The following is a 23,442-nucleotide window of genomic DNA, read 5'->3' on the forward strand; positions in this document are numbered from 1 at the left end:
ATGGAGTCACAAGGAGTCCAACATGACTGAGTGACTAACACACACACACACTTTCTTTATTTCGGTAAAATTTGCATCAAAAGGGATTCCTCGGAAGTGATAGAACATGCACATTTTGACTGCTAGTACGTAAGAGTTTACAGACGACTGGGTGTATAACACAGAGGGATGTGTCACAGAGGGGCAACAGTGGCCCGTCCCTAAGGCAGTGCCCGCTCGGTGGGTTAATCTTGGAGACCATCCAGGCCGCTGGTCCTCCACAAGCTCCTGGCCATATCCTGCTAGCCCAACACTCACCAGAGGGGTCTGGTCATGTTGGAGGTGGCTTGGAAAGAAGTGACATCCAAATGGCTGTGCCTGAGATACTGGCCATCACTCTGAGCTCACCTGTGCAAAGAGCTCACCTTCTGATTATTAATGTCATAGACACTTTCTCAGTGACCACTACACGCCAGGCACCACTGCACACGTAGGACATGGAGCTTCAGAAGATGGCTCTGCTTATGTCTTCCTGGAGCTGAGGGGGTCAGGAGGCAGAAGGAGGGGTGCATTGGGGGGCAGGTATCAGACTTCAGGCTCCCCTTGGGCACTCGGTTTGGTGGATGGGCATTGTCTTTAAAAGTAGCCTGCTCAGAGTGTCCTTCATTCCCCAAATGCAGAATGTCCGGACAGGCTCTTTCCGAACTGCTAACGTTGTAAGAGTAACTCACTGCAGGTATAACAGAGCCTTCAGTTTTCACTTCATGCAAACTGTTAACAAGCATCTTTATCTCCGCTTTTCATAGATAAATACAGCCCCACCAGGCGGGTGCTGAATGGACTGTGGATGTTCTGAACATATCTCAGTTCCCCTTGGAAAGGATTTGTTTTTGTGGTTCAGTTGCTCCTACTCTTTGTGACTCCATAGACTGCAGCATGCCAGGCTTCCTGGCCCTTCACTGCCTCCTGGAGTTTGCTCAGATTCATGTCCTCTGAGTGGGAGATGCTATCCAACCGTCTCATTCGCTGTGCCCTTCTCCTTTTGCCTCCAATCTTTCCTGGCATCAGAGTCTTTTCCAGCCACTTGACTCTTTGCATCAAGTGGCCAAAGTGTTGGAGCTTCAGCTTCAGCATCGGTCCTTCCAATGAATATTCAGGGTTGATTTCCTTTAGGATTAACTGGTTTGATCTCCTTACAGTCCAAGGGACTCTCAAGAGTCTTCTCCATCACCACAATTCGAAAGCATCAATTCTTCAGCGTCCAGCCTTCTTTATGATCCAAATTTCACATCTGTACAGGACTACTGGAAAAACCATAGCTTTGTCTACACAGACCTTTGTCAGCAAAGTGATAGCTCTGCTTTTGAATATGCTGTCTAGGTGTGTCATAGCTTTTCTTCCAAGGAGCAAGTGTCTTTTAGTTTCACGGCTGCAGTCACCATCCATAGTGATTTTGGAGAAAGGATTAGATTGTGGAAAAGACACCTCCAGTTGGCTTCATTTTCACGTCCTCAGCGGTGTTTATGGAGAAAGCCTTTACGGGTTTACTCTCATGGTTTTCCTTCCTAATACCCGCTGGGCAGGGCACAGGGTCTGTCAACCAATTCTGAGTTCAGTGGAGCCACGGGGTCGCTGGAAATGTTATGGTGTGTCTTTATAAAACACAGCATGCTTAGCAAGGGCATTTGTAAAGCAAAACTCTGGAAAATGAATCTTGCTTCTCACAGACTGCTCTTGAACACCAAGACAAGCCAGGCAAGATGATCCTTGGGTGCCCTTGGGCCTGTGGGCCTGTGGGGGCTGTGGGGATTCTCAATCAGGTCTGCTCCTCCTCTGTATTGGGCTTCTCTTCTCCCACAGATGCTCTGTCCTCCCGTGCCCTGGGCACCTGCTCTAGCCACCCTTCCAACAATAGTATTTCCTCTAACTGCTGGGGCATAACTAGGCTTTCAGCCAGGACCAGACATCACATTGTACTTTTGTCCTTTTCCCCATGAAGACCCCCTGAACATCCCCTCGATGTAAAGCATCCAGGGCTGTGAGACAGACTGGCCCAGGCTGGCTGGAAACTATGGGTTTCCATCTGCTGCCCCACAGTGTCACCCCCCCCACTCAGCAGCACATCTGCTCCAGCGCTCCTGGAGTTGGAGGTCAAGGAGGTCAAGGTCAACACTCCCACTGTTGGTCCCCAGCTTCTCGTTTCAGGCCGTGTCCTTCCCATCTGAGAGGATGCTAGCAAAGCTGCCCCGCTGAACCCAGGGTCTAAGCAGAGTTTCCTTCCCTGTGATGGGTGCCCAAGGCACTATCATCTCTCTGTCTTGTCTGTCTTTCTGTTTCTGTCTCTCCATCCCTCCTGTCATCCCGGGTCTGGGTTTTGACCTGCCTTCGGGGCTGGACCTTTTAAGGACAGAGCACTCATGCCCTGTGTGGGGCTGATGGGCACTGGGTGGCTCTTCCTCTCAGGAGGTGTATGTGCTTACAATCCCCTGAGTGCTCACCGGCCAGATCCAAAGAGCAGCCCAGGATCTGCACCTGTGTAGACAAGTGACCTCTAGACTCGGAGGAGGCAGTTTATCCATTATACCAAAAGCTGGGCCAAGCAGAGCTTCCTCTGGGAAGTAGGGCAGGGGGGTGGAGTGGGGTGGGGTAGAGCATCTCAATTTCATGTTTCTATATGGGGATCAGACACCAGACTCTGCAGTGAAGGACGAGCTCGTTACATAAATACCGGGATGCACCTGGAGAAGGAAATGGCAACCCACTCCAGTATTCTTGCCTGGAGAATCCCATGGACAGAGGAGCCTGGCAGGCCACAGTCCATTGAGTCGCAAAGAGTCAGGCACAACTGAGTGACTAAGCACAGGGATGCATTTGTGTTCACCAACTCGCTCACACACTCGACTCTAACAGGAGTGCCCCCCGTTGGCTCCCCAGCCCTCGGCCAGTGCAGAGCACGCCCTGTCCTCCCATCCTGGCCCATCCAGGGTGGGTGCAGGGGGATGCCTCCTGGACTTCTGAGTCCAGTGTCACCTTCAATCCCAAATACAGGTCTGTCGTTTTAAAAGAAAAGCAGGCTTCTGATATAAACGCGGTGCCCAAGAGGGTGAACCACACACAGGGACACTTCTTGGCCAGCCAGCTCTGCGTCATGTCCCTCCCCGTCCCCCTGGGAGCCCACACCCCCTCCTAGGAATGGGCTGGGAGGCAGATAACTCCTTCGGCTCCAGGTGTGTTGGTTTAGCCCGGGGTCCACAGTCAGACCCCCAGTTCTAAGCTGGTGGCTGTGAATGACAAGACCACAGTCTATACCCCTGTCTGTCTGCCTTTTCCCCTGAAAGGCTGATGCTTCCCTCAGGTCCCAGACTCGGGTCTGTTCCTGGCATCCTGGCCATGGGCATCACAGCCTGTGTGAGGTCCCTGGAAGTGTTACTATTATCCAGTGCCCTCGTGTGGACCCCATCATCAAGGGTCCCAAAGAGAGCAGCTCCCATGGTCCCCTGCCCCAGGGAAGGGGCCTCACAGACCCCCATGGCAAGACTGCCCTCAGGCATCATGATCCAGAATGTACATGACCTCCAAGTGGCTGGTGGTCAACTTAGCCACCCCATACCTCCTCGGGCAGCCCCGGTTTTCAGGGGACCAGCTGGGGGTTGGCTAGTTCTGAACTCAGGGAAGCACAGAGCTGAAGGAAGGTTTGCACTGGAGTAACCCCAAAGCTGCCTGCACCCCCCAGGAGACCGGTAATGAGCAGATGCCTGGCATTAGTGCTCTCTCGGTGATGTCACACCAGTCCCCTGGGGTCCCCCTCCACAGAGCTCCCTCCCATGTGGACAGAGCCCAGTCTGGGGCTCTACCCACCGTGGGGGGGTCCCTGCTGTCCCCCAGCTCTTCCATCTGTGTCCACGGCTGGGCAGGTGTAACCTTTCAGGGTCGCTGACCCCTACCCTTGTGTTCTTTGGCTTCCCTGCTGTGTGTCTGTCCACCTGCCATCACTGACATCCCAGTGGCAAGAATCTGACTTGCCTGCGGACCTAAGCGGCTCTCCCAGATACCTCTCAACCTGTCCATCTGCCACTCGGTCCCTTCCCCCCAGGATGACTGTCTCAGGCCTCCCTGGTGACCGCCACTCCCCATAATGAGTCAAGTCGCAAGGCTGCAAGCTTCCTGCCCTTTGCTTCTCTCGGCCTGATTAAAAAGTCCTCAGGGACTGACTCCCCATTCAAATCAGGGAGGCACCTGGTGACAAGTGGGGGTTTGGGGTTCCCATCTGTGAAAGAAGAGAGGCCACTGGGAGAAGATGCCGAGACCTAGACCCAGGCTGGGGTTTGAGTAAACATGGGTTTGGGGCCTGGGGAGTCACTAGGGGCTCGTCAGGTACCCAAAAGGCCCTGTCCTCATCAGGCCCCTTTCAGCTCTGCCTGGGGAACCAGAATGCTGAATTTGCCCAATTCTGATCATTTAAGGGCATGTCCTGGCAATGTTTCTCTGAGAAACATTGTTTCTCAATGTTTCAATGAGAACTGTCTCTGAATTAGGAATCTTCAGATGAATCTAGTTGCCTCTATTTGATTCCTTTTTAAAAAACAAAATTTATTTATTTGACTGTGTCAGGTCCCACTGCGGCACGTGGGATCTTTTAAGATCTTCAACCGTCTGCTTGAAAAGAAGTAACATGACTGTCTGGCATGTGTAGTTCTTTTTTTGCCCTTTCACAAGGCTCTTTGATGGAGATTTGGCAGAAAGTCCAGAGCAATGTGGTATAACTGCAAAATGATAAACTTTCAATTAGTAATGAATTATTAGCATGTGAAACATTTAATTACAAATGTGGATAAATTCTATATAAATAATTTATACCAATATAGATTTTAAATAGATAAGTCATATGGATTCCTCGTACCCGAGATCAGGGGTCCCCAGCCTCTGGGATCTAACGCCTGATGATCTGAGGTGGGGCTGATGTAATAATAATATCAATAGCAAGAAAGTGCACAATTAATGTGCTTGAATCATCCCCAAACCACCCCCTACCCCATGGTTCGTGGAAAAAATTGTCCTCCACCGAACTGGTCCCTGGTTCCAAAAAGGTTAGGGACGGCTGCCCTAGGTGATGTCCAGGAAAGGGCTTTGTAAATGCTACAGCCATTGTACACCCACTGGTACTTATCACTAATATAACCCATGAAATGCAACTGAGAAAGTAGGCAGAGGCATCTAAAGGACAGGAGGTCCATTTTCGTGCCCAAAACTCAGCGTTTTTATAAATACTGTGGGGTGAAAACCCTGGCCTGTGGCCTTGGGTCTGCAATTACATGCTCTGTGTTTGCCTCTGTAGTGCTGGGGACAGAGCCACTATGTCCTGGGATGGCTGGAAATGAACATGATCCTTTTTTCACAGGATACAAGACCCTTTTGAAGGGCATTTCTGGAAAGTTCAACAGTGGAGAGCTGGTGGCCATCATGGGTCCTTCTGGGGCTGGGAAGTCCACACTCATGAACATCCTGGCTGGATACAGGTGAGCAGACCCTCAGCCAGTGGTTGGCCAGGGGCCAGCGGCATTGATGGGCCACCCCATCACTTTCTAAGGCTCTGGGAAGCCTCAGGGGAGCAGCTTCTGTTTGGTGAATGCAGTCATTTTTCAGCTCACCCCACACCCACACTCCTGCCCAGACTGCCCAGCACCATCCTGGAGCCACATGCGGCAACCTGGAGACAGGTCTCCCAGCCTAGTGCCCTGGGAAGCCAGTTGATCCAACCCATTCCTTGGAGGAAAGAAGGGACCCACCCCAGGGCCCATGGTCGTAGTACTGGGCTGGACGAAGTTGGAGAGCAGGTATAATCTCACTGGTCTCCATAGACTCTCTGTGTTTCTGTTCTTCGTGGCATCAACGAGGCAGCACAGGATAAGGTGGATCCTAGTAGGATGCCTGCAGCTCCCTCTACCTCCCTGGGCTGCGATGATGCACCAGAGCCGTACTGGACAGTAGAGATGCCCAGTGCGTCTGAGTGGGAGAGTGAGTGTGGCTGGTGGGGCCATGCCCCTCCGTCTCCACAGTATACCCAGGATGCCGCACTTCCACTGTGGTCTGAGAGAACAACTCCCCGTCTGCTCAATCTAGTGGGTCCAGGGCCCAGACTCCCTCCTCTTTTCTGAGCCACCTGGGCCCGGGGAGCCTGTACTGGTCCTTCCCAGTCAGCATCAGATTCATGCTGCCCTCAGAAACTGGTTCTGACCTACCTAGTGGTCCCACCCTGGGCTGCAGAGTCTTGGCCTTTCGGGGAGTTGATATAACCGAGGCTACATGCAGGATTGTTAATATGCTCATCTTATAAACCCTGCAAAGCCGGGGGCATGCATGGGGCCTCATGTCCACAGGTAGGAGCATCCATGTATTGGTTTGGTCCGTAGGCACCTGCAATGAACGTGAGATCCCAGAGAGGCCCACACTTGTTCTCCCCTCCCTTTTCACACTGGGCCTTTTCTTCTTGGGGTTCCTTCCTCTGAGCATTGATCTGGGTGTCCCGGCCATGCCCAGCTTGGTGTCCCTACTGGTCCAGCTGGATGATGCTGGAAGGGGCTGTCGTCTCCCCTCTCCCTCAGCCTTGGAGGAGGGGGAGGCGGTGCAGGAGGGGCCGGGCTGACACGTCCTCTCGCTGACCCTGCAGGGAGACCGGCATGAAGGGTGAGGTCCTCATCAACGGGCTCCCTCGGGACCTGCGCTGCTTCCGGAAGGTGTCCTGTTACATCATGCAGGACGACCTGCTGCTGCCGCACCTGACCGTGCAAGAGGCCATGATGGTGAGCGTCCTGGGGCCCGCAGCCCCACACCTGGCCACCCCCATCCCCTACATGAGGCGGAGCGGCGCCTGTACCCCGCCCTCACCTGCATCTACCCCCCATCCCCTACATGAGGCGGAGCGGCGCCTGTACCCCGCCCTCACCTGCATCTACCCCCCATCCCCTACATGAGGCGGAGCGGCGCCTGTACCCCGCCCTCACCTGCATCCACCCCCATCCCCTACATGAGGCGGAGTGGCGCCTGTACCCTGCCCTCCCCTGCATCTACCCCCCACCCCCTACATGAGGCGGAGCGGCGCCTGTACCCCACCCTCACCTGCATCTACCCCCACCCTCCACATGAGGCGGAGTGGCACTGGCACCCCACTTTCACACAGAGTTCTGACCCCACGTGCTGTGTGGAAAGCTTCACCCAAGGCAGCCTCCCAAGGCCCTGTAGACCCCAGATGGCAAAATCGAGGCCAGGTTTCTGAGAAGGTGATTAACCTGGCTGATGTGGGGGACCACTGCCAGGGTGACCTCAGTCTCAGGCCCATGGGTCAAGGGTCTTTTCTTCCCACTGGTGTTATATGGCTTTGGCCAAAGTTCCAGGCAGTCTGGTGCCTGGATTAGGGCCCTGAGGGTCTTGTCCTCTGACTCACCTGCCTGCCAGATGGGTATAAAACACGTGTTTGCTGCTCACTTGCTGGGTCTCAGGCCCACACACACGTTGTCCAGCAAGGTCATCAGACATGTAATCCTACACAACCACACGAGAAAGGGTGCCTTGGAGAGTTTAGCGGTTAGCCCGGGCATCTTGTACAGCGGGGTCTAGGATGGCCTGGCGTGGTCTGTACTCTTTGGGCAGACTGTGACCTAGCCCTGTGCCAGGTGGACAGGGACCACACTGACCCGCTGTGGGCTGTGGAAGCTGCTAGGGAGCCTCCCAGCCAGGAAGTCAGTGGGCAGCCCTTTCCATGATGGAGCATGGGTCCATGGGGCTGCCTGCTTCTCTGCCATCTCATCTGCGGTGCAAGGCAGTGCCTGGTCTCCAGGCCTCTCCTGGCACATTGGGGACCTTCCCAGATAGTCTACCTCGTGCTTGGGCAGTAGACGAGCATTCACCATGGATTTCCACAAGAGAGGTCTTGTCTTGCACTCCTGACACACACGGGGCCAGGCTTCCTCTCTGCGGGGTTGCAGAGGGGTAGATGCCCAGCATTTTGGCTGAAGGGCAATTCCAAGGGATCCTCAGCTCAGCAGAGAGAAGCAGAGAAGGTGTTGGGTAGGTGGTCTGCCTTCTAACCTGCTGCCCCAGCAGCCCTAAGTGCCCAGCAGCCTGACCATGTAGCCCCTCAGGCCTCCAAGTGGCTGTTCTCATGGGGGCATGGGCTGCTCAGGAGGAGTTTGCAAATAGGATTGTGAGGTTGGGAAATACGTGATTTTTACTTACCCTCATTGTGGATTCTGAGGATTCCCGCATTGTCGCTTCACCTTCATCTGGGGCGACCACAGCTTCATTCCCTGGTTACTTGTTTGAGAAACTTCACTTCGGTTTCTAGCTCTGTCACCACTTTCTTTTGAAAACGAGATCTTCGACTCCTGTTGTCACTTCTGTCTTCCCCCTAACGTGTCTCCAGGTTCTGCTGGGAAATCCATTTATTTTTCAGAATTGAAGTCAATTACATTTTGATTTTGAGAACTTCATGATCCCTTTGATAAATACTGTGAAGTTAATGAGAAATGATTAACTGAGTAAATGAGTTATTCTCAGTTAATGAGAAAGGATGGGCTTCCCAGGTGGCGCTGGTGGCAAAGAACCTGCCTGCCAATGTAGGAGACATAAGACACTTGGGTTTGATCCCTGGGTCGAGAAGATCCCCTGAAGGAGGAAATGGCAACCCACTCCAGTATTCTCGCCTGGAGAATCCCATGGACAGAGGAGCCTGGCGGGCTACAGTCCATAGCGTCACAAAGAGTCAGACACAGCTGAGGCGACTTAACACGCTGGCACACAATGAGAAAGGATCCCTTGTACTCTGCAGGGTCCTGTCCCACACGTGGGGATGGTGTTGGCCACGAGCCCTTGGTGGTGCCTTTCCGTGCGCTGCTTCTGACCCTCCGCCCCCAGGCAGCCTGAGACATGACACTCGGAGTCACATGGCTGGCAGCTGCTCCAGCCTGATTCTGGGAGCTCAGCCTCTCAGCCCCTCACCCCTGCATCACAGTTTCTTGAGGGGCCACTGGGCAGCCTCAGTAGCTCACCAGGTGGGCAAGTTCTGACCTCAGTGCTGTGCCGAGGAGGAGACTGAAGCCCTTGCTTCCCGAGGTCCCAGGAATCGGCAGAATGCTGGCCATGGTGATGGCTACTCAGGCCTTCGCCAGACAGGGTCAGGGGCCCCATGTGTGCTAGCAGGCGGGATATCAAACCAAACAACAGAAATAACAAAACTAGACCCTTTGTATGTTGTTGTTGTTCAGTCACTAAGTTGTGTCCGATTCTTTGCGACCCCGTGGACTGCAGCACACCAGGCTTACTTGTCCTCCACCATCTCCTGGAGTTTGCTCAAACTCATGTCCATTGAGTCGGTGATTCCGTCCAACCATCTCATCCTCTGCCCCCCCGTCTTCTGTTGTCTTCAGTCTTTCCCAGCATCAGGGTCTTTCCCAATTAACTCCTTTTGTGTACCACTTGCCAATTTCTGTGGTGTAAATACTCCCACTGTGGAGAATGGTAAGCTGTCAGTGGTTTCACAGGTGGCTTTGTGAAATTCCTGACAGTGATCTTGAAGCCTCCAAAGCCTGGGGAGTCCACGTCGCTCAGTTACCCACATCTAACTTCCCTCAGGGACCAGCAGAGAATCCACGGAAATGACTGGAAGCATCCCAGACCTCACTGCTCTCCAGGACCTTCCTTAGTGAAGCCGAGGGAGGTGGAGAGCCCGGACCTCTGTGGATTTCCTCTGTCATCCAGCAGCTGAGCCCCTGGGGCCACTGCTTTCTGGGACTTTCCTTAGTGAAGCTGAGGGAGGTGGAGAGCCTGGACCTCTGTGGATTTCCTCTGTCATCCAGCAGCTCAGCCCCTGGGGCTCTGGGGCCGCCGTCGCTGAGTTAGGTTGTCTTGCTGCTGGCCATCTGTTCTGACCCATACTGCTGCTCTTGTCCCCTACAGGTATCTGCACACCTCAAACTCCAGGAGAAGGACGAAGGAAGAAGGGAGATGGTAAGTGTATGCTTGGGTCACATGAAATCCACTTGGCAGTCACATGTGGAGGGGCCTCTGGGGACTGACTTGGCTTGTGGCTTGGCGCCTAGCTGTTTTTGTTGGGGGGTCAGTGGCATAGCAGTGTGCCCTTGGACTGGCACACGCCTTGAATGACCATGCTGCCACCAGACAGATGCAGCTCACAGATGTAGCAAGGACACGGGCTTGAGGAACCAAGCTCAGGCTTAGACCCAGCCCTCTGCCCCTTTTAGTTTCTGATACACTTTATACTCCATTGTTTTTGATAAAACACTAACAGTGAAGATGGTTAGTCATCCACTTAAAAATAACCAGCCTCCACTCCTACACACTTGCAAGAAGAAATTTGGTTCTTACCTGTTATTAACCAGCCTTTTAAAAATAACACAAGCAAGTTTCTGAGATGACAGAGATCTTGTGATCCTTTTCATTGCTTTTTTGCCTCCCTGAAACCCCAGGGAGCCAAAGGGTGTTGGGTAAACAGACCCAGCGGGGAGCACCAGAAGCCCCCACTTAGTGGGGAGGCCTGGTTTATATTTATACACTGTCTAAGACAAACCCAACTCCCCTCCTCTCCACCCCATGGCTGGCACTGGTAGAGTTCCAGTGTAAGATGGGATTTGGTGAAATTCTACTTTTATTATCCTGTCTTCCTGTGCCTGTAGGACCACAGGCCAGCAGCAGAGAGAGCAAGATCTGTGGGGTTGGTGCCAGCAATGCAACTCGGCTCTTTATGTGACCATGCAAAATGGAATGAGTTCAGTTCAGTCGCTCAGTCATGTCCAAGTTTTTGTGGCCCCTAGACTGCAGCACACCAGGCTTCCCTGTCCATGACCAACTCCCGGAGCCTGCTCAAACTCATGTCCATCGAGTCAGTGATGCCATCCAACCATCTCATCCTCTGTCGTAGAAAACAGTCACAGTGTCAGCAGCAACATGACAGTCGATAGGATGTGATGTAAACTGCCTTGGGTTTCCCAGGTGGCGCTAGTGGTAAAGAACCCGCCTGCCAATGCAGGAAGCATAAGAAACCCAGTTCAATCCCTGGGTTGGGAGGATCCCCTGGAGGAGGAATGGCAACCTTCTCCACTATTCTTGCCTGGAGAACCCCATGAACAGAGGAGCCTGGCGGGCTACAGTCCATGGGGTCACAGAGTTGGACATGACTAATGACTGAACATGCACACAGCACAAATGACCTTGGAGCATGGTGTGTCTTTAGGGGCCCTCCTGTCCCTCCCCGTGCCCTCCTCTCCCAACCTCACTCTTCAGAAACCTGAGGATTCAGGTGGAAATTTGAGAGGATGAGGAAATGGCACATCCAGGGTAGGGAAGCCCGATTTCTGTGAGGAGTGAAAACCCCTCCTTGTAGATGCTTCACGTGGACTCTGGTTCTGTAGCTGAAAGGAATAAAATGGATGAACAGACCCCAAAACACAGATGTGGGGAAAAAGCATGGGAGGCATGGTGTTTCCACCACCACTCTGTTCTGAAGGGCGAGCCTCAGACACAGTCCAGCGCCCTGGGAGGATGGGTGAGCAGATGTGGGGGATCAGAGGGTGAACCTGCCCTGAAGTGAAGCAGAACTAAGCCCATTGAGGGGACCCTTCAGGCCAGGCCTCCTGGAAACCACTGGACAACCTGAGGCCAGACCGTCCAGCGCCTGGGACTTTTGTCCGTAGCTGCCTCCTGGAGGTGGGAAGCTGAGTGCAATGCTCTCATTAATGTCTGAGCTCCCAGAACAGATGCAATCCATGAGTAAGTGGGTGTGGGATGGTTTGCCTGCAGCGTGGTCCGGGGGACCAGCCTTTCCAGGTGGGAGGGGGAGCCGGGAGGGAGCGTTTGCTAAAGGGCGGGGGCGAGAAGCACGTGTGTGCCTCTCAGCTGACTCCACAGAGGAGCACCCACAGCCAGTCCTTCAGCCCTGCACCCGCTCTGTCTGTCAAGTGTCGACCGGTCCTCCTCGCCCTCAGCAGGGTCCAGCCCCTCTCCCGCCTCAGAACCATCGGCAGGGCTGCATGATTGTCCAAGGAGAGGACAGGCCCTGACTCATTTCCTTCCAGCCCCGTTGTGTCCCTGGGTCCTGGTTGTTTACTTCTCGAGGAAACATAAAAGACTGGAATGTTCCAGCAGGTAGTGGAATGTTGCCCAGTCCACCTCGTTTCCCAGAAAAGTGGCCCCAGCCTCGAGAACCCCCCATTGAGGGGTCTTCCTCAGGAGTGAGGTCTCCCAGGAGGGGACATTGTTCTTCTGATTCACTTTAAAACAAAACCAGCCTTCAGGGCGTCACTCCTGAGAGCATCCTAGACAAGATGCCTGCACGCAAGGGAAACAGGAGGTGCTGACCTTGGCGTCCGCCTCCAGCATCCTTCCAGTGGGGCAAAGGGCAAGAAGGGAGTGGGTGGTCTTCCTCCTGAACCTTTGGACTGGATTCCTGGAGACTGCTGGAGCCATGTCATCCTGGGAAGGCCAGTGGACTGTCCACACGAGGGAAAGCGTTCCTGAAAGATGGCCTTTTCTGGGCAACCTCGCTGCGAGCTTCCGGGATGGCATGCCTCAGTGGCTGTATGTTCTAGAAGAGGTGGTGGAGCTGGGTTTAGGGCTCAGCAGGGGAAAGGCCAAGCAGGATTCAAATGCAGATCTATCTGACCTGCCTGCTTCCAGTGCGTGGAGCAGTAGCACCCCGGTCCTTCCCATCACCGAGGCCACATTGTGTCCTGACTGCGCAGAAGTGATTCAAGAGCCAGAGTGGAAATTTTCCTCCTTGAGTTCCTTCTCCTTGAGGATGACCTCAGCTCCCTAGAGAAGTTGCTGGACTAGGGTCCACCTGCTGCCACCATGGGCTAGGACAATGGCCCAGGGAATTCTGGCAGGACCTCTGTGGCAGGTTGTCTCGCACCCCACTGGGAGGTGAACCTGACAAGGAGGCCAGAAGGGCGGCACCTGACCTCTGCCTTCTTGTGGCCACCTCCAGAAGACACCAGGATGGACCCGAACACTGACTGCTGTGGATGAACTGATGAACGGTTTACACTGAACTCTTCTGACCTTCCTGCTCCTGAGTCCAGCCTGGATCAGGGATGGGGCAGCCAGGGAGGGCTGAGCACACAGTGGGCTGTTTATACCTTGGTTCCCAGGCAGCTCCCAGGGCAGTGTTGGCAGGGTCTCTAAGAGAAGCAGTGATAGCTTTAAGCAGTGTCATTGCCTTGCTGCTGAATCAGAGGCCTTCTTTTCCCATTTACAAGCGTGGATGGAGCTCTGTCTTTCTGGGAGACCTGGCCTGTGTGGTTGAGTCCACGGGAGCTATGTGCACTAGCAATAGTGTGACTAACAGCTGTTGCCGAGTGAATGCTTACCATGTGCCAAGCGTTTTATCTGTTATAGCATTAAACTATCAGGGTGGCCCTCCCCTTGGTGCTGGTCAGAAACCCAGTCACTCGTCCACTTATGTGTCCATGGATCCACCCTTTCTGCAGTGTTTATCCAACACCTTCTCGGCCCTGGCCCTGAGTGAGGCTCACACATGAACGGACTTGCTAGGTTGCCAGCCAGAGGCAGGACCAGGACTCCAGCCCAGGCTGGCCTGGCCCCAGCCCTGCCTCTCAGTCTCCTGAGTCTCAGCCTCCTTAATCAGGACATCAGGCCTGGCAACGCTGGGGTGGGCCGGATGTGCGGTCCCTCCAGGTGTGTCTGGGAGTTGGGTGGAGAAGGAGATCGGAGTTCCACGTGGGCCCTGTAGGTGGCGAGGAGCGGCTGTGATCTCTGATGCCACTCTGCTTCTGCTGTCCCCCAGGTCAAGGAGATCCTGACGGCCCTGGGCCTGCTGTCCTGTGCCAACACGCGGACCGGCAGCCTCTCGGGTGGTCAGCGAAAGCGACTGGCCATCGCGCTGGAACTGGTGAACAACCCTCCCGTCATGTTCTTCGATGAGCCCACCAGGTAATCAGGCCCTGCCCTCCCCGCCAGCAGAAGGGGCCACCTCTCCGCCCGCCGAGGGGCTCAGGCCAGCCTGCACAGACACAACCAGGGCGCTCTGAATGAGGGGTCTGGTTGGGGCTCACAGACGTCTCACAGTGTCCCTTGACTTGCAGTGGCCTGGACAGTGCCTCCTGCTTCCAAGTTGTCTCCCTGATGAAGGGGTTGGCCCAGGGCGGCCGGTCCATCATCTGCACCATCCACCAACCCAGTGCCAAGCTCTTCGAGCTGTTCGACCAGGTACGTTGGCCCACTGTCATTGGCCTGGGTGAAACCAAATCTAGGTACTCGCAGCTTAGTTCATGAGGGTGTCTTCATTTTTGAGTGGCCTTAGGTGTTATGTTTCTTAAGACGTTGATGCCATAAGCACTTCAGGTGGCAGGGCCAGAGGGGATAGGAAGAGCTGGCCAGTGTCCTCTCTCTAGGGTCTTGGATGAGTCACTGACATTACTGAGGCTTCATTAATGGCCCCCCTGATGACAGGAGGGGGACACTTGCCATACAGAATTAGATGGCAGGTTGTGATATTTGTACGGTATCATCTCTTTTATAAATCTTATGCTTTTATATCATCCTGAGCAAAAAAATGTCCCAAGGAATGCAGTGTGTATAGCTCCAAAATCTGGCCTAAGCAAGTGGTTAGCATGAGGGGAAGAAAGGCAACAAAGTGAATAATTCCTGGTGATATGATAGCTTCTGTCTTTCCTGACTTATCATGGATTTCCCTTTGAACTTTGAGTCCTTGGGAGGTAACATAAAGCTGTCCTGAGAGAGGAATTGATGGATTGATGGATGAATGGATGGATAGATAGATGGGTGGATGGTTAGATGGATGGGGTGAATGGATGGCTGGATGGATGGATGAGTGGATATATAGATGGATGGACAGGTGAGTGGATGATGGGGTGAATGGGTGGATTGATGGATAGATAGATGACTAGATGGATGGATGGTTGGGTGAGTGGATGGGTGAGTGGTTAGGTGAATGGATGGATGGATAAGTGGATGGATAGATGGATGGATGGGTGGGTGAGTGGGTGAGTGGATCATTGGATGGATGGATTGAGAGTTTCTCTCCCTTTACAGAGTAAGGCAGAGTTGATGTTTTCCTTCTTACTCTTTTTCAGCTTTATGTCCTCAGTCAAGGACAGTGTGTGTACCGAGGGAAAGTCTCAAACCTTGTACCGTATTTGAGGGACTTAGGTCTGAATTGCCCAACCTACCACAACCCGGCCGATTTCGGTGAGTTGAGCCTTGACCAGCCAAAAGAGGGTCTTTTTTATTCCTGGTGGGTTTCCACTCTTACCTTTAGCCTTCAAATCAAGAATTACTTTAATATTCCACAGATAGTTCAAGTGCCGTCCTGAGGCAGAACTTTCAAGACCAAGTCAAAAGAGGTTTTCTTTCCTCCAGATGAAATACCTGGGACTAGAAACAAGGGATCTGTTGTTAGGCCAAATATTTCCCAATACTTGACTGTGTGATGCTTTCGGTCTAAAGGAAGTTATTTCTAAAAAGAAATAACCTTTAACAAATTCCCCTTTGCATTGATTAATGCAGATGTTAAAATTCAGCTTAAATTTTGACCAAACACAACAAATTTTGACCAAAGCAGTTTTGAACAAGACCCTGGGATCCAGGGCTTCCCTTGTACTTCAGCTGGTAAAGAATCTGCCTGCAATGCAGAAGACCTAGGTTCGATCCCTAGGTTGGGAAGATCCCCTGGAGAAGGGAAAGGCTACCCACTCCAGTATTCTGGCCTGGAGAATTCCATGGGCTCTATAGTCCATGGGGTCGCAAAGAGTCGGACATGACTGAGTGACTTTCACATCACTTCACTGGGAACCCAGGACTTTCCTAGTAGCTCAGACAGTAAAGCATCTGCCTGAAATGCAGGAGACCCAGGTTCAATCTCTGGGTCTGGAAGATCTCCTGCAGAAGGAAATGGCAACCCACTCTAGTATTCTCACCTGGAAAATTCCATGGACAGAGAAGCCTGGCGGGCTATAGTCAGTGGGGTCGCACAGTCAGACACGACTTAGCCACTAACACCCTGGGAGCCTAGAGCCCAGGTTAATGACAGGAGTCGCTCCTCCTGATCCAGAGGCTGCAGCTTCTGTGCTTTGCAGCTCATGCTTTATGAGCTCCATGCTCAGTGCCCCCAGGGCTCCCGCTTTGGCCTTTCCTCTTGGCCGGAACCCTCCAGGGCACTGACACCAACGTCCCAAGTCACTTCCCCACCAGATCTGCCCATTGTGCAGCCTGCACGTTTGTCTGCAGATGGCGGCCCCTTTGTGTCCAGCGCCTCTGGAACCATCTCCCTGTCCTCCTGTCAGATCCACCACTTCTGCTCCCTGCTGTCCAAGTGCAAGAACTTGCAACCCCCCTTGCTTGCCTTCTTTTCCTTTTGAGCTTCGTAGTCACTAGACCACCAAGTGCTTGTACACCCTGATCCCGTCCCATTCTCCCCCTCGACCATGGTGCATGGGGTCCTATCCTGGCCATCGTGTCCTGCTTCCCTGGGGCCCCACAAGCTGGGTGGTCTGAAACAAGAGGAAGTCACGTTTCAGACTCTGGAGGCCAGAAGTCAAGGTGTCCGCAGGGCCGGGCTCCCTCCTGAAGCTCTGGGGGAAGGTCCTTCCTGCCTCATCCAGCTTCTGGAGGCTCCAATGGTCCTTAGCCTGTGACCCAACATGGCTTTTTTCTCTGTGTTTCTCTGTGTGTGTCTGTATGTCACCTCCTCTTCTAATAAGGACACCAGTCATTTGATTCAGTTGTTGTTCAGTCGCTAAGTCATGTCCGACTCTCTGTGACCCCATGGACTGCAGCACCGCCAGGCTTCCCTGTCCTTTACCATCTCCTGGAGTTTGCTCAGATTCATGTCTATTGAGTTGGTGATGCCATCCAACCATCTCATCCTCTGCAGCCCCCTTCTCCATTTGCCTTCAGTTGGATTCAGGGCTCATCCTAAATCCAGGATAATTTCATCTCAAGATCCAAAACCAATTACATCTGCAAATAACCTTTTCCAAAGAAGGCCACATTCTGAGATTCCAGGTGGACATGAGTCTTTTGGGGGGGCACGCTTCAACCCATTCCATTCCTCCTTCTTGGTCTCCTGGTCATCAGCCTTCCTCACTCAGTTGTTTTACTTTCAAGCATCCAGCCCCACCAGTTCCCCAGACCCCACCTTTCCTACACATCCTCTCCCAAGTTGTGTTCCATGAGATGTTATTGCTGGGAAATGCCTCTCTCTTACAAGAAGGGTGCTCTGACGAAGCCAGGCCAGAGTGGGGTGAGCGGGAAGGAGATGCGGGCGGAGGGAGAGGAGGAGGAGTCTTAAGCATCCTTGATGGTGGGGATGGTCAGGTTGGCTGCATAGTCGTTCAGGAGCAAGGACAGTGGGGGACAGGTGCTGCTGAACAGGGAAGGGCGGTGAGGTCCACGGCCAGCAGAGAGGTGAGGACCTATAGGGAAGGACAGATGGGAGGAGAAGGAACAGGGCACTGGGGAGAGCCCAGGGAGGGGCTCCTCAATATCATGCCTGAGGAGAGGGAGAGACGTGGGGAGAGAGGGGCTGTTTGGAGGGTGGTGGGTGTGAATGACCAGCAGAGCAGGCAGTTCTGGCTGGGTTGGTGTCAATGATCGTGACATTCTGGTGGGGCCAGGCTCTCCCGGTTTGTGATCCGATGCAGAGAGAGTTAGCTGTCCTGGCCTGGGCTCTGGAAACAGCTGGTTTTGCCAGAAAGGGTCCCTGGGGGCATTGCGTTAGCAAGAATCTTACTGAGATGAAGGATCAGGTCCTACACCAGGAGGAATGGGGGAGGGTGGAGGGAGAGCACAGGTGGGAGGAGAGGAAGGAGCAGCAGGTGCCAGGGGAGGGTGGACCCCAGAGAGAAAGAGCAAGGTGGGACCTTGGACAGTCTGGGGTACAGAGGAGGCATGATACCAGGGTCAAGGAGGGTCGGTGGAGGGATCTGAGAGGTGGAGCTTGTAGCCCAAAACCTCAGCAAACCCCTCTCAGGACCCCCAGCACTTCTTCTTGGTCCCAAAGAGCTGCCTCAGTGCTCATCGCTCACCCTCATCCTGGGAACTGCCTTCCCAACAGGAATCTTGCTTCCTTCTGCCCTCCTCTCAGCTCCAACTCTGATGCATGCATGCCCATGACCAGCACTCAATAAATACTAGACAGATGAGTAAGTTAATAGATGCATGAGCTCATGACTTCTCGGGCTGTCCAACATCACAATCTGTATTTGCATTTCCAGCCTCCTGATATGATCAACGGCCTTGCTGGGCATTGAGAAAGGAAACATTGGCCGCTAAATGATTTTTATCACACCATTAGCATCCTCACGCGGCATCTATATAATCAGTTAAAAGATATTCCCACCGGATTACTGACTTTGTTGCAAAGGAAGAGGCCCACATGAGCAATGCTGGGCTGAACGCTCTGTCTCTCTCCTCTGTGCAGTCATGGAAGTCGCGTCCGGGGAGTACGGCGACCAGAACGGCCGCCTGGTGAGAGCGGTCTGGGAGGGCAAGTGCGACTCTGACTGCAGGAGAGAGCCTGGGGGCGATGCCGAGGTGAATCCTTTTATTTGGCACCGGCCCTCTGAAGAGGTAAAGCAGACAAAACGATGGAAGGGGTGGAGAAAGGTAATGCACACCCCCAGCCCCCGGGAGCGCTGCACGCCGCCCTGCACGCCTGCTGCACGAGCACTTTCCTCAGCTCAGAGGAGGGGGCGTCCGGGGGCCGGGGGGCTCACCCCTCCTCTCCCCCTTGGTGTGTCCCCAGGACTCCACTTCCATGGAAGGCTGTCACAGCTTCTCTGCCAGCTGCCTCACCCAGTTCTGCATCCTCTTCAAAAGGACTTTCCTCAGCATCATGAGGGACTCGGTAAGGCGGTGTGCAGTGGTCTCCATGGCAACAGAAGCTGAGGGGTCACCTTTGGGTCTGTTCATCTGCTTGCGCTTTCCTTTTTCTGCATCAGTCAGTTTTCTGTGACGCCGCAGTAACAAACACTCCCTGGCTGCTAGTGGTTATGACAGTAGTCATGTCTGGTTCGTGTAACCCGTGGGCGGCTGTCGGTTGTGGTCCTGCCCCATGTGTCTTCTCGTCTGGGGACCCAGAATGGAGGACCGGCTCCGGTTCTAGAAAAGAACGTGGCAGGCGAAAGTGTCGGAGAAACCCAATGGCAGCCCTTATAGCTTCCTGCTCCTGGCGGGGTGGCGGAACCTGCCACTGGTGCTCACGTTCCATTGGCCAAGGCTGGCATCAGGGAGGGGATTCCTCCCTCTGGGAAGCCCCACCCAGCAGAGGAAGGAGTTGGTGAAGGATTGGGAATCAGAACAAGATCCAGCCTTTCGAGTGGACAATCTGACAGCCTGTGTAGGGGGTCCCTGAGTGCCCAGGAGCCTCTGGAACCCAGTTTGAAAGATAGAGGGGCTGGGAGCCATCCAGCCCCTGCTCTGCAAGGGTGGGTCTGTCCTGCGGCCGTTCTTTGTCCGCTTCACCACCGTTCTTGTCACTTGTCCCCTCCTCCGAAGGGACACAGTCCTGGTTTGCTATGTTGAAGGGGATTTAATGCAGGATAGAAGTTCCTTCTGCTTGAACAGCAGTGAAATGCTGCCCTGTGAGTTTGTGTGTGTATGTGTGTGCGTGTATGCACACACACACTCACATGAGCTGGTGTAGGGTCCTGGGCTTGGTATAATGGAAGCTTAAACTAAGAGTAGTGAATGAATGGGCTTCCTGGGTGACTCAGTCGTAAAGAATCCGTCTGCAATGCACAGGCCTCAGGAGAAGCGGGTTGACTGCCACCTTTCTGGAGGGAAGGGGCAGAAGCCTTGACCGCCCCCTCTGGGGCCCCTGGTCTCCTTGTCCTCTCACTGCCCACCTCCGAGCTTGCACACCTGAGTGTGGACCTTGTCTGCCCAGGTCCTCACGCACCTGCGGATCACGTCCCACATCGGCATCGGCCTCCTCATTGGCCTGCTGTACCTGGGGATTGGGAACGAAGCCAAGAAGGTCCTGAGCAACTCCGGCTTCCTCTTCTTCTCCATGCTCTTCCTCATGTTCGCGGCCCTCATGCCCACCGTCCTCACATGTGAGTGCCTGGTCCAGCCTGCGCCCACCCCTCCTTCCTTGTCTGCCACTAAGTCGTGGCTTTCTTGGCCACAAACATAGAGTGTTTTATTTTATTTTTTAAAATACCATTTTCTTTGTTGACAGATGTAGGTATGATTGTATGTTCTGTTAGATGAGAAAATGCATACCATGTTTAAGCCAAAGGAGTGAATCACTAATGGAAGATCTGTAAGCCTTGTGGAAGGCTGAGAGATTTTAAAAGGTTTTCTAATTGGGAACCCCTCAAATGCTACTGTGTGAGCATTACCTCATTCAGTTAAGATAGCCCTGGTGCAGCCAAATTTGTGAGCGGGTAAAGCTATTCTGGGTTGGAAAGATTCCCTGGAATAGGACACGGCAACCCGCTCCAGTATTGTTGCCTGGAGAATTCCATGGACAGAAGAATAGGGCGGGCTACAGTCCATGGGGTCGCAAAGAATTGAACACGACTGAAGTGACTTAGCATGCAGCAATGCTGTTCTAGGTGGATTTCTGTGCAATTCTAGGCTGCTTGCAGAGCAGGCTGCCCTCAGCCGCTTCAGGGGGACAGTGTGGAAAACTGGCTTCACCAGGCTCCCAGCCTAGACAGCTCTTCCAGCAGTTCCTCCTCCTTAAGTTGCCCTGAGTTTACAAGGGCAGCTTCTGAGGACTTGCCCAGGGAAAGGCATTGCATTGTCAGTTACTCAGTGAAAACAGGTTCAGCAGGAGATACTTGGACCAGTCACTACAGTGATGCCAGAGTACTAGGCAGTTTCTCCAGGCAGGTGAATCATTTCATACCTTTCCATTCAAACTCCAGATATTAATACTTGAAGCACTTCAGATTCACAGGAAGGCAGCCCAAGTTGGGGCTGCAGAGGGCCTTGCAGGAGACCCCTTGTCTGAGTTCTTGGAGTGCTGTAATGTCCGAGTGACCCTTTTCACTTTCCTGCCCCCTAGTTCCTCTGGAGATGAGCGTGTTTCTCCGAGAACACCTGAATTACTGGTACAGCCTGAAGGCCTACTACCTGGCCAAGACCATGGCGGACGTGCCCTTTCAGGTGCGCATGCACCCTGGCGTGGCATGACAGGGCGGGGGTCTCCAGCATCCCTGGGGGGCGGGAGGCGCGGCTTGCAGGTGAGGGTGACGGGTGCTGTGTTTCCAGATCATGTTCCCCGTGGCCTACTGCAGCATCGTGTACTGGATGACGTCGCAGCCGTCTGACGCTGTGCGCTTCGTCCTGTTCGCGGCACTGGGCACCATGACCTCCCTGGTGGCGCAGTCCCTGGGCCTGCTGATCGGAGCTGCATCCACATCACTGCAGGTACCAGCCAAGGATGTACCATGGGGCAGACCTCGCTTCCCCACCTCCACCCATGTGGCTGGGGCTGCGGGCCCTGTGGGCTCAGTACCCCGCCCCTGAGACCCCTCCTCCTGATTCTGTCCTGACTTCCCAGCCTGGCTTCAGCAGGTCGGTCAGTCGGTCGCTGGGGAAGGGATCAAGGTGTCCTGGCTGCTCAGGATTGGCAAATTGACAGCAGCAGGTGGCCTTACGGGTCATGGGGCACACCAGTGCTGTTCTCACCAAGCACCTGTTTGGGGAGGAGCGGCTGGTCTCTGGCACAAGGACGGGCTGAGTTTGTGCCCAGCGGCCAGCTGGACCTGTGATTGAACATGAGCTCATTGAGTCTAAGCACCCCCACAAGTTAGGTGCAGTCCTCCCATTTCACAGATGGGGAGACTGAGGCCCAGAGAGGCAAGGTGATTTTGTCACAGTCACGCAGCCAGCTCTCAGGCCAAGCTCTCAATTCCTATGTTTTGTTGCCTCTGTGGGATCCACACAGCTGTTCCCCAGACAACCCCATCACAGCTCACACTCCCACCTGCCCAAGCCCCTCCACATGCCCCTTCTGGATGTCTGGTGCCACCTACTCCCAGCCTGCCAAACCCACTGTGTGCACAGTTTTTGCATCTCCAGGGCTTCATGTGTTCAGGCCAGTCTGAGCCTTAGGAAACAAAGCCAGAAGCCTGGGGAGTCAGCACCCCACGGCTTTCTGCTGCCCCCTCCCCTGCTGCATGGCCTCGTGTTCCATGTCCACGGCCTCTGGGCAGCACCCGCATCCATGGGCGGGAATGGCAGTGGTGTCCATCTCACAGCCAACAGCCGTAGAAAGTGCTGGGCCCATGCCAGCTGCTCTCGGCACCCAGGGAGTCTCACTCCTGACCCTTCCTTGCTGGGACACAGGATGTCAACTCCTCAGGCGTGTGCCTCCCACCCCACAAGCGCCCTCATGGCCCCACCAGCATCTCTCTGTCCCTGCTTTTCAGGGCCTCCATGCTCTTTCAGCCTCCGTCCCCTCTGCTGGGTTCTGCTGGGTCCTGCTGGGCACCAACCTGGCTCCTCCTTGTGCAGGAGACCAGACTGCTCCTCCCCAAAGGGGTGCGTCTGTGCCATCCTGGTCCTGGATGACCTGGATGACCTGGACGACCTGTCCTGACAGCTCTGGCCCTTTCCTGGAAGCGTGGGCTGTGGGCTCCGGGCCCCCTTAGGAGGAGGGGGTGGGTAGGAGTAAGGTCCTTCTGTGTCCCCTCCCAGGTGGCGACCTTCGTGGGACCCGTCACGGCCATCCCTGTGCTCCTCTTCTCAGGGTTCTTCGTCAGCTTTGACACGATCCCCACCTACTTGCAGTGGATGTCCTATGTCTCTTACGTCAGGTAGCCTGCGGGGCCCCTTAGAACTAGGGGCCTTTAGGACAACAAAGGGAAGGGAACTGGGGACAGGCAGAGGCTCATGAAAGCCCCTCCTTGGCCGTCAGCTAGATGCGAGGTGGATTCTCAGGTCATGAACCTAGAAAGTATCAGTGCCTTTTTCTTCCCAGTTGTGTGTGCCTCACCTTCACACACAGACACACAGACACACACACACACACACTCGTGGATAAAATAAACCCTAGCTACTGGTGCCCTGGAAATGGCAACTCACCCCAGTATTCTTGCCTGGAGAATCCCATGGCCAGAGGAGCCTGGTGCATTATGGCCCATGGGATCGCAAAGAGTTGGACATGACTGGGCGACCAAGTAAGCATTCACTGGTGCCCTGGACAAGCCATGGCAACCCCATGTCCTACGTGCTTTAGAGAGCTGCCTTGAAGAATTTCATTCTTCTCTGGAATAAACACTGCTTATAACAAGGTTCTTATTGTTGTTCAGTCGCTAAGTCATGTCTGACTCTTTGCACCCCCATGAACTGCAGCACACTAGGCTTCCCTGTCCTTCACCATCTCCCAGAGGTAGCTCAAATTCATGTCCACTGAGTCAGTGATGCCATCCAACCATCTCATCCTCTGCCACTCCC

At 54.0% G+C, this 23,442-nt stretch overlaps 1 protein-coding gene across 2 annotated transcripts in view; it reads left to right on the forward strand.

The window, feature by feature from the left end:
* ABCG1 (ATP binding cassette subfamily G member 1) overlaps positions 1-23,442 on the forward strand; it is a 68,918-nt gene that overhangs the window by 37,654 nt on the left and 7,822 nt on the right. Inside the window, exons 3-14 of one of the 2 annotated variants that reach the window (XM_027546814.1) lie at positions 5,378-5,495; positions 6,647-6,779; positions 9,931-9,981; positions 13,796-13,941; positions 14,094-14,217; positions 15,105-15,219; positions 18,452-18,636; positions 18,776-18,877; positions 19,919-20,087; positions 21,047-21,147; positions 21,253-21,411; positions 22,684-22,802. In XM_027546814.1, the coding sequence (XP_027402615.1) occupies positions 5,378-5,495; positions 6,647-6,779; positions 9,931-9,981; positions 13,796-13,941; positions 14,094-14,217; positions 15,105-15,219; positions 18,452-18,636; positions 18,776-18,877; positions 19,919-20,087; positions 21,047-21,147; positions 21,253-21,411; positions 22,684-22,802 (1,522 nt within the window). The remainder of the gene's footprint in view (positions 1-5,377; positions 5,496-6,646; positions 6,780-9,930; positions 9,982-13,795; positions 13,942-14,093; positions 14,218-15,104; positions 15,220-18,451; positions 18,637-18,775; positions 18,878-19,918; positions 20,088-21,046; positions 21,148-21,252; positions 21,412-22,683; positions 22,803-23,442) is intronic. The other variant, XM_027546819.1, reaches the window with a different exon arrangement.

The sequence above is a fragment of the Bos indicus x Bos taurus genome, chromosome 1 (assembly GCF_003369695.1).
Source record: "Bos indicus x Bos taurus breed Angus x Brahman F1 hybrid chromosome 1, Bos_hybrid_MaternalHap_v2.0, whole genome shotgun sequence".
Lineage (NCBI taxonomy): Eukaryota > Metazoa > Chordata > Mammalia > Artiodactyla > Bovidae > Bos > Bos indicus x Bos taurus.